The sequence below is a fragment of the Caenorhabditis remanei genome, chromosome IV, assembly GCF_010183535.1.
Source record: "Caenorhabditis remanei strain PX506 chromosome IV, whole genome shotgun sequence".
NCBI lineage: Eukaryota > Metazoa > Nematoda > Chromadorea > Rhabditida > Rhabditidae > Caenorhabditis > Caenorhabditis remanei.
In genome coordinates, this window is record NC_071331.1 from 12,528,512 (window position 1) to 12,542,477 (window position 13,966).

The 13,966-nt window shown below is 39.5% G+C and overlaps 2 protein-coding genes across 2 annotated transcripts; one reads left to right on the forward strand and one right to left on the reverse strand.

Moving 5' to 3' along the window:
* Window positions 1-970: 970 nt before the first annotated feature.
* On the reverse strand, window positions 971-4,572 carry GCK72_013565 (uncharacterized protein; the record flags this gene model as incomplete). Its single annotated transcript, XM_003101332.2, has 11 exons — window positions 971-1,092; window positions 1,402-2,117; window positions 2,164-2,309; window positions 3,258-3,374; window positions 3,418-3,783; window positions 3,831-3,919; window positions 3,973-4,078; window positions 4,125-4,171; window positions 4,220-4,280; window positions 4,326-4,451; window positions 4,504-4,572. 11 exons carry the CDS (start codon window positions 4,570-4,572, stop codon window positions 971-973), a joined length of 1,965 nt encoding a protein of 654 aa, XP_003101380.2.
* A 672-nt stretch (window positions 4,573-5,244) lies between these two features.
* GCK72_013566 (uncharacterized protein) lies at window positions 5,245-7,774 on the forward strand (the record flags this gene model as incomplete). The annotated part of the gene is made up of 8 exons (XM_003089361.2): window positions 5,245-5,557; window positions 5,610-6,175; window positions 6,222-6,971; window positions 7,077-7,227; window positions 7,273-7,362; window positions 7,411-7,505; window positions 7,553-7,669; window positions 7,718-7,774. 8 exons carry the CDS (start codon window positions 5,245-5,247, stop codon window positions 7,772-7,774), a joined length of 2,139 nt encoding a protein of 712 aa, XP_003089409.1.
* Between the last annotated feature and the right edge of the window lie 6,192 nt (window positions 7,775-13,966).

A 13,966-nucleotide genomic window follows, 5' to 3' on the forward strand; every position in this document is an offset into this window, starting at 1 on the left:
ATTAACAAAACTTTTTGAAACAGTTATTTTCTAAATGAAATTATAATTTTCAGACTTGTCAAAAATCGGGCCGGCCCGGGCCGGGCCTCGGGCCGGGCCGGGCCAAAATTTTTCCTGATTTCAAAAAATGGGTACCCATTTTTACCAAATTTTATTTGAAATTTTTCGAAAAAATAGAGTAAAAATGCTTAAATTATCATACATATTCACATTTTTCCTAAAATTTCCAAAAAAAAATCAAAAACTCAAAATGTTTCAAAAGAGCCGGGCCGGGCCAAAATTTTTCCTGATTTCGGCCCGGCCCGTGACAAGTCTGATAATTTTAACGCCAAGAGTCCGACACATTGAAAACTAGCATCCAATGACATTCCTCATCAGAAATTTACAACCAATTCGTCCGAAATAAGAGACTTCGAACGTAGATGAACTATTGAAATTAACGTTATTATATAATCAAGGAACTAAACTCTCAAAATCATAATCTTTCACAACTAAAATTACAAACCAAAAAGCTACTTCCTAAATCCAGATCCACAATACTTCCTCTTCTCCAAAACTACAATGAGACCCATTCTTATCCTCTCTCCAGGGTCCCATAAACTTATGAATGTAGAGCTTTAGATTCTTATCTCAATCGACACACTAATCTGGATCTTACATAATGTTTTATTACACGACGATATTCGAAAAATTGGCAAATTATTAAAAGAAAAATATTTGGGGACAGGTAAAGGGGTGCATTTCTACCAGTATCAAATTATTCTCATTGAGCGATGAAAGGACTAAAGGTTTGGATAAGGGGGTAGAGATTACGGTTATTAAAGTGTGAAGCAACTTTGAAAATGAAATGAAAGAAAAGTACAAAAAATGCCACAGGTTAGCACCGGAGGAAGCTGAAACAATGAGAAAGTGTACAGTAACTAGTGTCTAAATTGAATGAAAAAACAGAAGAAAAGTAGTACAGGCGAGTCTAATGTGCTAAATAAAATCTGCGTAATTCCAGTGGGAAATCCTTCTCAACACCATCAAACATTCCATCGTATCGAACTCTCATTGCGTTGGAAGCCAATCCGAGGAGAGTAACATGACGGCCTGAAAAGAAAGAAAATAAGTCATTTGGAATAAGAGGAGGAGAATGTAGTTGAGTAATCTCATGCACCTTTAAAAGAGTTCTAATCCTATTCACACATTATTCCACAACTGGATGGAGGGGAAAGAAGGGGAAACGCATAATTGAGAGTGATTAGTTGTTCGGAGGTTTTGAACGCCTAGAGCTTCGAATTGTGGGAATATGAATAACTTGATTATAAAAGAAGGAGTTAGAAATAAAATGGGAGAGAATTGAATTAAAGTTGAGTGGAATGATTGAAATCTACCGATAGAATAGAGCAGAAAACTCACCGAGACGCATATCATCGAAACTGATCGACTCAGTACTTGCCAACTCATGCATCATTGCGTAAACAACTTGTCCCTTCTTATTTCGAGCGAATATCCAGGTGCCGTAATTCAGAAGAGCTCTGACTAAACTTTTCCGGAATTCATTGGCTCCAAGAACTAAATGCATCGGAGTATTCATCTCATCATCGGCAGCGTTTACATCCAAATCATGTTCAAGAAGTTGTTCAAGAACTGCTGCTTTTGGAAGTCCCAAATCGGAAGTATTTTGATCTGGCGTCTTCTCTTCGAGAGCATAATGCAGAAGCGGAACACGAAGCTTTCTGCATACTTTGACAAGTCTTGGTATATTCAACGATAGTGTTTTGTCGTCACCAACTTCATCGCCACGTGCAGAAGGGAGTGAGATACGTTCGAGGACATTCATCAAGTGTACAGCGATTACGACCAGCTTCTTGAATTCCGATGTTACCGTAGAATGCTGGCACTTGTCTTTTCCACAGCATTCGGTATCTTCAAGAAGTGCCGCTCCTTTCCATTCAGCAGCTCGTTCCATTTCCTCACAGACTTGATCGAAAACGTATTTCACCCAGGTGGATTTGACTCGAAGGTTGATATTCGCATGATGATTGTTCACATAGTCGTTGAGAGTCATTGAGAAAGTCTCTTGGAACGATTGAAGAGTGGTTACTGTACCGAAGTAAAGAGGCGCAAAGTGACTGAAACCATAAAAATTTGATGAAATATTGACTAAAGATTTCCTACCTTTGCTGTAATTTCAGCGCATGTTTCCACAGTTCGTAACATCGGTTCATTTGTCCCATATCACAATAAACCGCTCCGCGGAATCGGAGGTAGTAGTGAACATCGGTGTGGGCTCCTCCGAGAATTCGCTCTCGAATCACAAGGGACTAAAAAATAAATAATTTTAAAAAGTGGCCACCTGTCGCTTATTCTCAATCACTCAATAAGATCAGATAACTCAATTTGTTTGATTTGTCTTCAGATAGATGATAGGCAAAGACAGATTACGCATACACTCTCCATGACTATCAAGAGTGTCCTTGAATGGCTCTTCAAGAAGAAAACGGGTGACGTAATGTGGATACACGGTAGCAAATCTTATGAATGGGTTATGAAGGGGGAAGGAAAAATCAATGAATCAGACACAAGGGATTCTCAAAAAATGTTACGAAGTTCCAGCAGTTTTTTTTTGATTTCGGTTAGCTCAAAAGTCGGCGAGTTCCAAACAAAAAGAGTGAACTGATTACCCCATTACACAGCGACTTCCGTTCAGTTATGCAACTGCGCCTCGTGTTCATACACTCTAAATCTTCATTGAATAGAAGAAAGAGACACGTTTGAACTGCCGCCAGTGATGCTCAGAATGCCCAATTGTCGTAAATCAACTGACACATCCTGCTCCGTTTCAAAGAGAGACATTGTTGCGTGTCACACTCATTAGTAGCCATTTCTGAACGTATGCGTCTCTTCGGATTGCGTGATCTCTTTCTTCGAGGAAATGAGCTCATTTTGAGATTCATGTGAACGGGGTTTTGCCGCCAATCGGGTGAAGAACATCACTTGAAACACTTGGCTTCCGCCCCGACAAATCTAAGAAAAACGAGTGGGAAACCCGCGTGGAGGGACCAATTAAGTGAGTACCCCGTACTGTTAATTGACCGGAAAACCGAAAACATTTTACCTACCAGCCAATTGAGAGTGTGAAAAGGGGGAGAAATAGTGTGAGGAGAAAAGAGATTCAGATTTGGAATAAAAACAACACAAGGACTCCTTTTATAATAATCCTTTTCAAAAATGCCGACATTTGAGATGCAAAAAAAAAGCGAGGGACCAACCTGCATTCTTTGAGCTTCAATGTTTCCATCGAGTAATTCGATTTGGTTCATAGTTTGAGCTTCTTCTTGATATTCATATACTGCAAGCGGTTCGAAGAACGTCTCAAGTTCGTGAACCTAAAATAACTTTTAAACTTTTGATTTAAAGGTTCAAACTTACAAATTTCATTTCGTCGGAATGCAATGGAACTTCAATCGCTTGTCTCCAACAGGCCATGGCTGACATCGCATCCATTTTCTTATCAAGGTATGTACTTCCAAGAAGTTTCAACGCATCTCTTCGAGGGATTGAAGAAGAAGCTTCATCAGCAAGAAGGTTCAGAACTTCAGGATATCCTGAGAGTGCTGATCCCATCAGTGGATCAACTCCTTGATGATCTTTCTTCAATATTGCTCCGTGGCTCAAAAGAATTTTCACAACTTCGACGTTTCCACTTTCAGCGGCGTCGTGAAGAGCTGTATTACCTCTTTCGGTTTGACAGTTCACATCTATATCGTTTTTTAGAAGCTCTTTCACAACTTCAACCTAAAAACAAAAATACAAATGAACGTTGTGAATAAAATATCACTCACTTTGTTACGATAAGCTGATATCATGAGACATGTATGACCGTGTCGATTTGGAATGTGGGGGTCTGCACCCTTTTCGAGGAGATATTTCACTGAAAATTACTCATTCATTATTATTATTATGAAATTAAAATAATTTCTTTACCGATGTCTAAATGTCCGTCGTAACATGCACCTCTCAATGGAGTACTTTGAGTGTTTGTCGCTTGATTTACATCAGCTTTTCCCGTTTCCACTAGAAGTTTTACTATCTAAAAATAATATCCAGATATCAGAGAAGTAAAAATGAAAACTCACTGCAAGGTGGCCGGCGGCAGAAGCAGCCCAGAGAGGAGGTGTTCCCACTGAATTAAATTTTATTAGCTTTTCGATATTGAATGAATAGAACTTACGTATCTGGTCATTGTCAAATTCGACGGTTCCTCGAACCGATGGATCAGCGCCCACAGTCAACTAAAAATACACGAATTCAGAGATAAAATTTTTTTAAAAACTTACCAGATACTCAACTACAGCAACGTGACCGTTTCTCGCCGCTATCACAATCGGATATCGTTCGAGTCCACTGGAATTGAGAACTTCGTGAATCCAGTTCTTATCGTCTACTTTGTTGGCCATAAAAATCTGAATTCGAAGAGTGTAAAATCAATTTTAATGTTTTAATCAAATGACTCACCCGAATTCTTTGCAGTTGTCCCGTTTCACAGGCATTGTAAATAACTGATCGGAATCCAACGGGATCCATTTCCAAAAGAAAATTACGACCTTTCGGTCTAATTCCTTCAATAGAAATCTTGTTGAAAGTTTGTTGAAGCTCCAGAAAAAAAGAGCGCGATTTGTCGTCAAGTCTGGTGTTTTGTCTGCAATAAGACGTGACGAAAGTTGCGGACTGCTCAAAAAAATTTTTGAGACAGCGGAAATATCGGATATCAGGCTGATCTCTTAAAACTGTTCTAATTCCTCCCATTTTTTCTTTTTCGTTCTCATATTTTGAAAAGGAAAAGTATTTGTGTCACTCTACGGAACAAACTACGTAGAATGATGCAAAATTTATCAATAAACTCCCGAAAGTTGACATTCTCTCACTGAAAAAATGAGTAAGTGGTGGGATTGAAAAGATGATATAAAAGTGAGCGTTCCCAGTCAATCAAAGATCAAATGCACCTTTTTCAGTGTCTGTTCGCGTTTATTTTATCACTTGTTATCACTGATCGGGAAGAAACTGCGTCCAAACGCACTGTTTTCAATGTCTCCGCTGGTGGCAGTTGTTCTTTGTCTTTTTCATCCTCGTCACTTTTGTTTCGCAACTTTCCTCACATCATTCTTTTTTTTTCAACCCTAAAAAATATCATGAATCTCTCATTTTAAAAGCACTCCCATCTGTTCTTGACCACATTCAAACTTTATATTCTTACAGATGGAAAATCTCATTCCTGTAGTCAATAAATTACAAGATGTATTTGCCACTCTAGGTCGGAAGGAAGATCAAATTCAATTGCCACAAATCGTAGTCGTAGGATCACAGTCTGCTGGAAAATCATCAGTTCTTGAGAATCTTGTCGGCCGTGATTTCCTGCCTCGTGGAACCGGAATCGTGACTCGGAGGCCTTTGATTCTTCAACTCAATCATGTTGCCTTAGATGAAGAATCCAAGAGAAGACGGACTAATGGTACACTACTCACTGATGATTGGGCTATGTTCGAGCATACAGGATCAAAAGTTTTCACAGGTAAGACTGTAAAAAGATGGAGAACCTGAAAATCAATTACACTTTTTTTCAGATTTCGACGCTGTCCGAAAAGAGATTGAAGACGAAACTGACCGAGTTACTGGCGTGAATAAAGGCATCTCTCTGCTACCGATCAGTTTGAAAATATACTCACATCGTGTTGTCTCTCTTTCTCTAGTCGATCTGCCAGGAATCACAAAAATTCCAGTCGGAGATCAGCCAGCCAACATTGAAGAGCAAATCAGAGACATGATTCTTCACTACATTTCCAACCCTTCTTCTATCATTCTCGCAGTAACACCAGCTAATCAAGATTTCGCCACATCTGAGCCAATAAAACTTGCCAGAGAAGTAGATGCGGGAGGTCAGAGGACGTTGGCCGTTCTCACGAAATTAGATTTGATGGATCAGGGAACTGACGCTATGGATGTTTTGATGGGAAAAGTTATCCCTGTGAAGTTAGGAATCATTGGAGTTGTCAATCGTTCACAACAGAATATTCTCGATAATAAAGCGATTGTGGACGCAGTGAAAGACGAGCAGAGTTTCATGCAAAAGAAATATCCAACATTGGCCAGCAGAAATGGAACACATTATCTTGCGAAACGTTTGAATATGGTTAGTGAATACTTTTATCGAACTTTGATAATCACATTTATTTCAGCTTCTCATGCATCACATTCGAAACTGTCTCCCAGCTCTCAAAGCCCGTGTTTCGATTATGAACGCTCAGTGTCAATCGGATCTTGTCGCTTTTGGAGAACCAGTTGAAGACAAAAACAGAACACTTCTCCAAATCATAACCCGCTTTGCCACTGCTTACACATCGACAATTGAAGGAACTTCTCGCAATATTGAAACTACAGAACTTTGTGGGGGTGCCCGCATATGCTATATCTTCCATGATACTTTCGGAAGATCATTGGAGTTGGTCAATCCTCTTGAAAACCTCACGCAGTTGGACATTTTGACAGCGATAAGGAATGCGACGGGACCAAGACCGGCACTTTTTGTTCCTGAAGTTTCATTCGAATTGCTTGTCAAAAGACAAATTCAAAGACTTGAAGAACCTTCTTTGAGATGTGTTGAGTTAGTTCACGAGGAAATGCAAAGAATGGTTCAACACTGTGGATTCACTACTCAACAAGAAATGATCCGATTCCCAAGACTTTACGATAAAATTAACGAGGTTATCAGTGGAGTTCTGAAGGAACGTCTGAAACCAACAAATGAATTGGTTGAGAATCTCGTTGCTATTGAACTTGCCTACATCAACACTAAACATCCAGAATTCACCGAAGCCAATCTGGTGACTTTGCTGAAAGAGGAATTGTCATTGGAAGATCGACATGGTCGCAGTCGGAATCGACACGCATCTACTGGAGAACGGGCGGTCAGTGCTCATGGAGAACAGGTGGGGAGTGATAGAGTAGTTTGGGTTTGAGCCTTGTATGAATTAACGAAAGCCATTAAATTTTTAGTTCCTTCGTCTAGTTTTTGACCGATTGAAAAGTTACAGCAAATTGCTCCGGTTCCCGGAATCAACGGAGTCGACCTCAACGCCGCCCTCCAACAGCAACAACAGCAAAATCCACGTACTTCGGCTGGATCTGGTTTCCTTGGATTATTCGGAAACACATCCACTAGCAACAAGTCTTCTCCACAAGAAAGTGAGCGTTCGAAATATTTCCAATTTTACAAATAAATTGTTTCAGAGCAATCCGCTAACTTTTTGCCAGAAGTTCCAGAGACTCAATTGGGAAGAAAACTCACAAGTCGCGAACAGAGAGATGTTGCCATTATCGGTTGGTTCCTTAACTCATAAAAGGTAACCTTATCACCTATTTCTTCAGAACGTCTCATCCGAAACTACTTCATTATCGTCCGCAAAAACATCCAAGATAGCGTGCCGAAAGCGATTATGGCGTTGCTTGTGAACTTTGTCAGGGTTGGTTGACCTCATCTTTCTAGATATAAACGCTAACTTTTTTATAGGACAATTTGCAATCCGAACTCGTGCGGCAGTTGTACAAACCAGACGAAATGGACGATTTGTTGGCTGAAACTGAAGATATGGCACAGAGAAGACGAGATACTCTCGAGACGATGAAGGTGAGCATATTGTTATCAGATTGATTGTGAATGATGTATACTTTCCAGGCCCTTCAACAAGCCAGCGTTATCATAAGTGAAGTACGAGAGACACAAGTTTGGTGAAATGGTAAACCGAGTACACCACTTCCAACGACACAATATTCAGCTGTTTTATATACAATGTAGATTAGGATCTATTTTATTTATGATCAATTCAATTTTTGTTTCCCAATCGCTATTTATTCATATTCATTATTAGCCTTTTTTTCACCTCGATGATAATTCTAGTTCGGTAACTACCCGCTTCTTATGATCTCAGTCCATCTTCTGTCCCATTGAATTGATTTAACCCATGTGCTCTTCAAAAAATCACGGTGTTTGGTAGTTTCTAGATTTTTTGTTGCTTTTAAAAGAAATGTTGACAAAAGGAAGAAGGTATAAATAAAATTGTTCGATGTGCAAAATTAATCAAATATTTCCTTTCTATTTTCTCAATCTGTTGCTTCTACCCAGATTGTTCCCCCATATTTTGAGTGTTTCCCTCATTTTTTTTTTCTTATTTTCATATATTTTGAAACTTTTCTTTCCTGCAGAACCATCTGTTTTAATCTGCTAGAAAAAATTGATCTCATCGGGCATTCTCATTGTGTTGCGACCAAGGCTGTCAAAAAGGCCGTGGCCCGATTCTATATCTCAGTTCCCAGCCATGGAAAATTTTCGCTTTTTCAGGCGGCCTTGTAGAGGGCCAAAAGATTAGTCGATGTACAAAAATTCAGCCCATTTGGTTGATCCGCGGCCTCGGCGGCCCTAAAAGCCGAGGGCCGCGGCCGGCCGTGCGACAGCCTTGGTCGCGACGACAGCGACATTCGAAAAAAATTAAAAGTTAAATACTTCAACTTTTTTAGTTGTGTGTTTGTTAAGGAGTTCTCACATTCGAGCAAACTGTACATTTCAAAAAACATACCGTTTGCAACTATTGAGGTCGCTTTCCCGCGTTAAAATGTTCGAGTCCCCAGACACAGGAATACTTTCTGGCGCGAGAACGCGAATATGTTCATAACTGTATAGAACGGTACAAACTTCTTCGATCTGGGTTATATGCATCTTTTCATCAATAAAAACTATGTATTTTTTGTTTACTTCTCAACCTTCTTAACTATTTCCTACCTCTATTTGAATACTGTTAAAACGTTCATTTCCAGATGTCGGAGGATGAAGAAGTAGAATACGAAGTTGAAGCCGTTTTGAAACGGAAAGATTTTGAACGGCTTCTAGAGGAAGCACTCGCGTCTAACGCGAAATTTACGCCTGCTTCGATTGAGGAAGGCCGATCGAAACATTCAAAATATGCATATTTGGTAAATAAATGTGAACTTTGGTTGAAATCCTCAGTGTCATATTACAGGTACACTGGAAAGGTTTCCCCATAGAAGAAAGAACCTGGGAACCTGAGTCTAATGTTAAAAATTGTGCAGCACTTCAAAAGTTTAAGGATGAGCACAGCATGCCTCATGGCCATCAGAAGTTTGAAAAGAAATACGGTAGTGCTGTTTGGAGAAATCTTGGATTGGCCTCGGAGAAAGTAATCGGCTACAAATATCTGATGACATCAGAGGAGGTTCAAGAGAAAAAACTAAAAAAACAACAACTAGCGAACAGAGATGAAGTAGAAAAAGAGAAGAACAAGGAGAAGCCAAGAGAGCGAATGGTGACGCCAGAGGATCCAGAAGCAATTTTGAAAAGGAAGAAGAAGAATAAGGAAAAGTCGAAAGAAGATTCTCCCGATGATTTCAGAATTCCAAAGAAAAAAATAATTATAGAAAGTTCACCAGAGCCTTCACCTCCAAAAGAAATTGTTACAGTGGTAGGTGGCTACTTTGTGTGTATATTAACGGAGATCAAAATACCTTTCGTTCTGACTTCTCTACAACTGATCTTGTTTTTATAAGTTTCTCACCGTCAGCTAATAGGCCCATAAACTATATTTTCTCTGAGTACGGTTTCCGTAAAAAGGCCTGAGTAGATCAAATTCTAACCATCAGAAACATAATCCAGGTCTTGGATGAAACGGAAAACAACAACTCGCCCAGCACCTCACAAATGGTCACTTCTACCAGAACTTCGAAAGATTTCGCGGATAGTGATAAGGAGGTCAGTTCATCGTTCTTCTTTTCATTTTCAACTTTTGACAGTTTAAGAAAACCGGAAATGCTCTTCCTGGAATCAAACCACTCGATGAGCATACTCCGCGTATTCAGAAGAAAACCGTTCAAGTCACTCAATCGAACAGTTTGAGTCCTGAATCCACTTCTGGGACTTCTACTGTTGGGAGATTGAGTCCAGCGATTATGGAACCGCCAAAAGTTCAAGCTGAATCATCGAGCTCTTCTACTTCTACTGCAGAACCGATCAGAATAAAAATGAAGAGAACGGCGGATGGGGAGTACGAAATTATAAATTCTGAGGCTTCAGCGATACTATCAGACAGTGAAAGCAGCAGAATTTCTACATGCACACCATCTCAAGATAGTGATTTCGTTGAACTTGTAGACGCCAATCTCGATAAAAAGATTCAGGTACGTGAGACTCAAATGCGTTCTTTAAACGACTAAAGTTTCAGGAAGCAGAAGAAGAACTGGAAGCTCTAGAGAACAAACTAAAAAAGTATCCGAAAAAGATCAAAGTACAACGTGTTTCCCGTTCATTTTCACACGCTCTGAATCTTCGAAAGTTCCGTCGTTGTCAGTCAGAAGGAGGGCTCAATGAATTCTTCAATAGTAAGGCTGACTTGGAGATTTTCGGGAAGAACTACGAACGTTCTGTGAGAGTGGAGAGCGATGTACCGGCGCCAATTATCAGAGTCTATCCGACTGAACCATGGTTGGGAGGAAAGAAAGTATTATCGTCAGAGCAAGAAGAGAATATTCTTTTTGATGAAATCGTTAAAGAGAATCTGCTGAAAATGAAACAAGTCCTTCAAGGCAAAGTTCGCTATCACAAGAATTTCAAGAAACTCATGGAACTTTTGGTTACTGCATACTCCCGAGATGACAATATTCGTTTCAAGAAGATTTTTCTCTCTGGATTCGCCGGCGAATCGTTCGACTCTCATCGATACGCTGCAATCATCATGATCATTACCTACTGTAGACACCGTAAATGGAACGCCGATCCGAAAGGAACGCAATTGATGGAATCTGATGAGTCGAACACATTGGGAGGTGTCCGAGAACAAGAACATATATGCAGCCTGAATCATAGAAAATGTACTTGGGTGCGATTGTTTTTGGAATTAGTTCCCAGTAGATTGAGATTTTTGGAGACGTCAGGACGTTGTTTTCAAGGTGTTCGAGGAGGTGAGTTCCGCAGAAAATAGTTAGATGACATAGTTGATTTACAGATGATGGTCCATTCCGTGACGATGTGTATTTCCAATGTATGAGATCCGGTGCTGAATGTCAAAAGCGTCTCTTCTTCGAATTCGATAAACCTATCGGCATTCAAGAAGAAATTGAAGGTGATTACATGGTAGATGTTATGCATATTCTAGCTGTTCAACATGGAAATTTGCAAAGAATTCCATCTTATATGTCGATTGGAGGTCTTGACATTAATGCGCTCGCCACTCATATGCCTACAAAACAAGTCTATCGACTCCAAGATTATTTGAAAATTTGGATCGATGGAAACATTGGTTCTACTCACAGATATAAGAAGTACTACCAGAATCTTCTTGAAATGGTGCGACTAACCAGTGAGTCGATGGAGAGATTTTTGAAGACAGAAGTCAATGAGATGTTAGCAAGTCGGATGAATTCGAGATGGAAGATTCATTGTATGTTTTCTGTTCGCTTTTCGCTTACTAACTTGCCATATTTTCAGTGGATCTCACGTATCCTCACACACTTCGCGCATCACCTATTAACAACGTACGAAATCTTGGTGACGGAACACATCAAGTACTTGCGTGTCTCTTCTCACCACTAGGTGTCGGCATTCGTAATGGGCTTGAAGTCGATACAAAAATTCCCATCGCAGATTTGAAAAATCTGAAATTGAGACATCAGAAGTTTCAGAAGCTTGTCACTGAACAACAAGGTCGCCTTGTTGTAGCTTTGTTCCGTGTTGAGATTGAGTATCAGGCAAATGTACCGGATGGATATGCTCTTCCAGTGTTCAAACATGTACGTAGTGACGATGGAATCATGATTGAAAAGTTAACGTGAGTTAAATAAACCTTAAATTTGTTTGTCTTATTTTCAATTTTCAGTCTACTTCGCCAAGGCGAAGGTCTAACCGCCAACGATGCCGACATTGGATTGATTGAAATGACGCCATTCAGCTCACCTGGATGTCGGTATTACTGTATTGAAAACAGTAAATGCGAAAAAAGTTTGGTCGTTCCTGGAAATGCTCATATTGAGATAAGGGGAGAGTTCACCGAGCCGATGACTTTCGTCACTCAAGTTCTATTTATCAAAAAGAACATCTAGCTGTTTATGTCCCTTTTGTTCCCTCTCTTATACCGATTTCGATTGTGTTATCATATTTTCTGAACCCCCCCATCCAGTAAATCGTCCCTTTATCATCTGTACAATTATCATTTCTCTTCCCACCAGTTTTCAGTCATTTTGTTCTGTTTTCACTCGGTCTTTGCTTTACCTATCGACCCGCCACAGTTTTAATTGAAATTTGTATTCTAAGATCTTCGAATTTCCCAACTAGATCTCTTTTCTCTTCCCCACCGCCAATCTCATATTTTCCTGCAATTTTTTTATTACGTGTCCCCTATCCCACCCAAAAAGTTTTATAGTATTTTACGGATCCCGAATCTGTCTTTCTAATAATCAGTCTTTGTTCTGTGACTTCAGTGACAAGTACTATTCTCTCTGAACCCAAAATGAAAAAGTTTTTGATAGGTTTTTGTCTTTCCAGTTTCATTACGTGCCGACCGGTAACAGTTGCCGTTTTCTACCGGTTTCAGGTTTCTAAAACCCAATTAAAAGATAAGAGTTCTCTTATCATCACAAGGTGTAAAAGTGTGATCGAAAAGTTCTTCTTTTGAAACTTGGTTCGCACTTCTCAAAATGCACAAATATGCACACAGAGACTAAAAACACACTAAACTCACTAAAATCTTTCACTTTTCAAATAAATTTTTCATTAAAATGATGTAAATTCTCTTCGTTTTCTTCTTCTCTCTCTCTCCTCGGTTGCTTCTCTTCTCTCATGTTTTTTATTCTGTCTTCGTCTTCTTCTTTTCCAACGTCACCAAAGATTCTCACGTGTTTTCTTTTTCTTATTTCTCTTCAGGCACACACACATACACATATATACACCGAAAGCTGTCAAAACATTGTCTCTCTTTACTCTCTCCGTCCACTCTGCGTCTTTCATTTTCTTAACGCTATCTTTTTCGACAACTCAAAAAAAGAGCGAGAAATGAAAAAAAGAGAAAAAGAAAAAGTCTTGAAAATGTATGTGTAAGTATGCATTCACAAGCGAGCATTACTACGAACACTTGAGACCTAAAATCAGAAAACTTGGGGAAAAGCCCGGCCGCGGCCGCCAGTGTTCTCCTTCTTCATCGTCTTTTTCTTCTTCAACTTGTCCCCGGCGACCGATCAATTCGTCCTTTCTCTCCGCACTCACTCATTCACTCTTCCCTTTCTTTTGCTTCGTTTTCCTTTCCGCCCTACCCGAAGACCCGTGATCGAAATATAGATGTAGTGAGTGTGTATACAATTATTCTTTTGATTTAGAGACTGTTCGAATCTGATAGACTTTGGCGGAGAGAGATGGAGACATGTTATGGTTTTATGAACTTTATTAGAGCTCGCGATTCGGAAACTATAAATTTCAGATCTAGTTTCAAACTGTAAATATTTCTATAATTATTCAATCAACCATAAAAAGGCCCTCACAATCAGTCTGAAATTTTATACCTAAATCCAAACAACGCCCGCGAGAAACTAAAGATTCAAATTCTAAAATCTCGAAAATTAGGTGAGATGTAATTTTCGATGTTTGTTAAATCACTCGTTTTGCTAGTAAACAAATCTGGGTTTTGAACAACAAATATACATCAGTTTCGAGATGTTTCTTTCTCTCTCAAATACTCAATTACGTGCTAAAATTACACGTTCCCCTTCAATTTCTGCTTATGAATATTTCATGTGTCAGAAACACTGCCTCTTGAGATTCGAGATGTTTTTTGTGATCCTTCTTGTTCTTTTTGAAAGATCCACCCTATCCCCCATTAGTACTTTTTCTGCACTCCTCATATTTCCAGCCAAGAAAGTATCACGTTTCCCA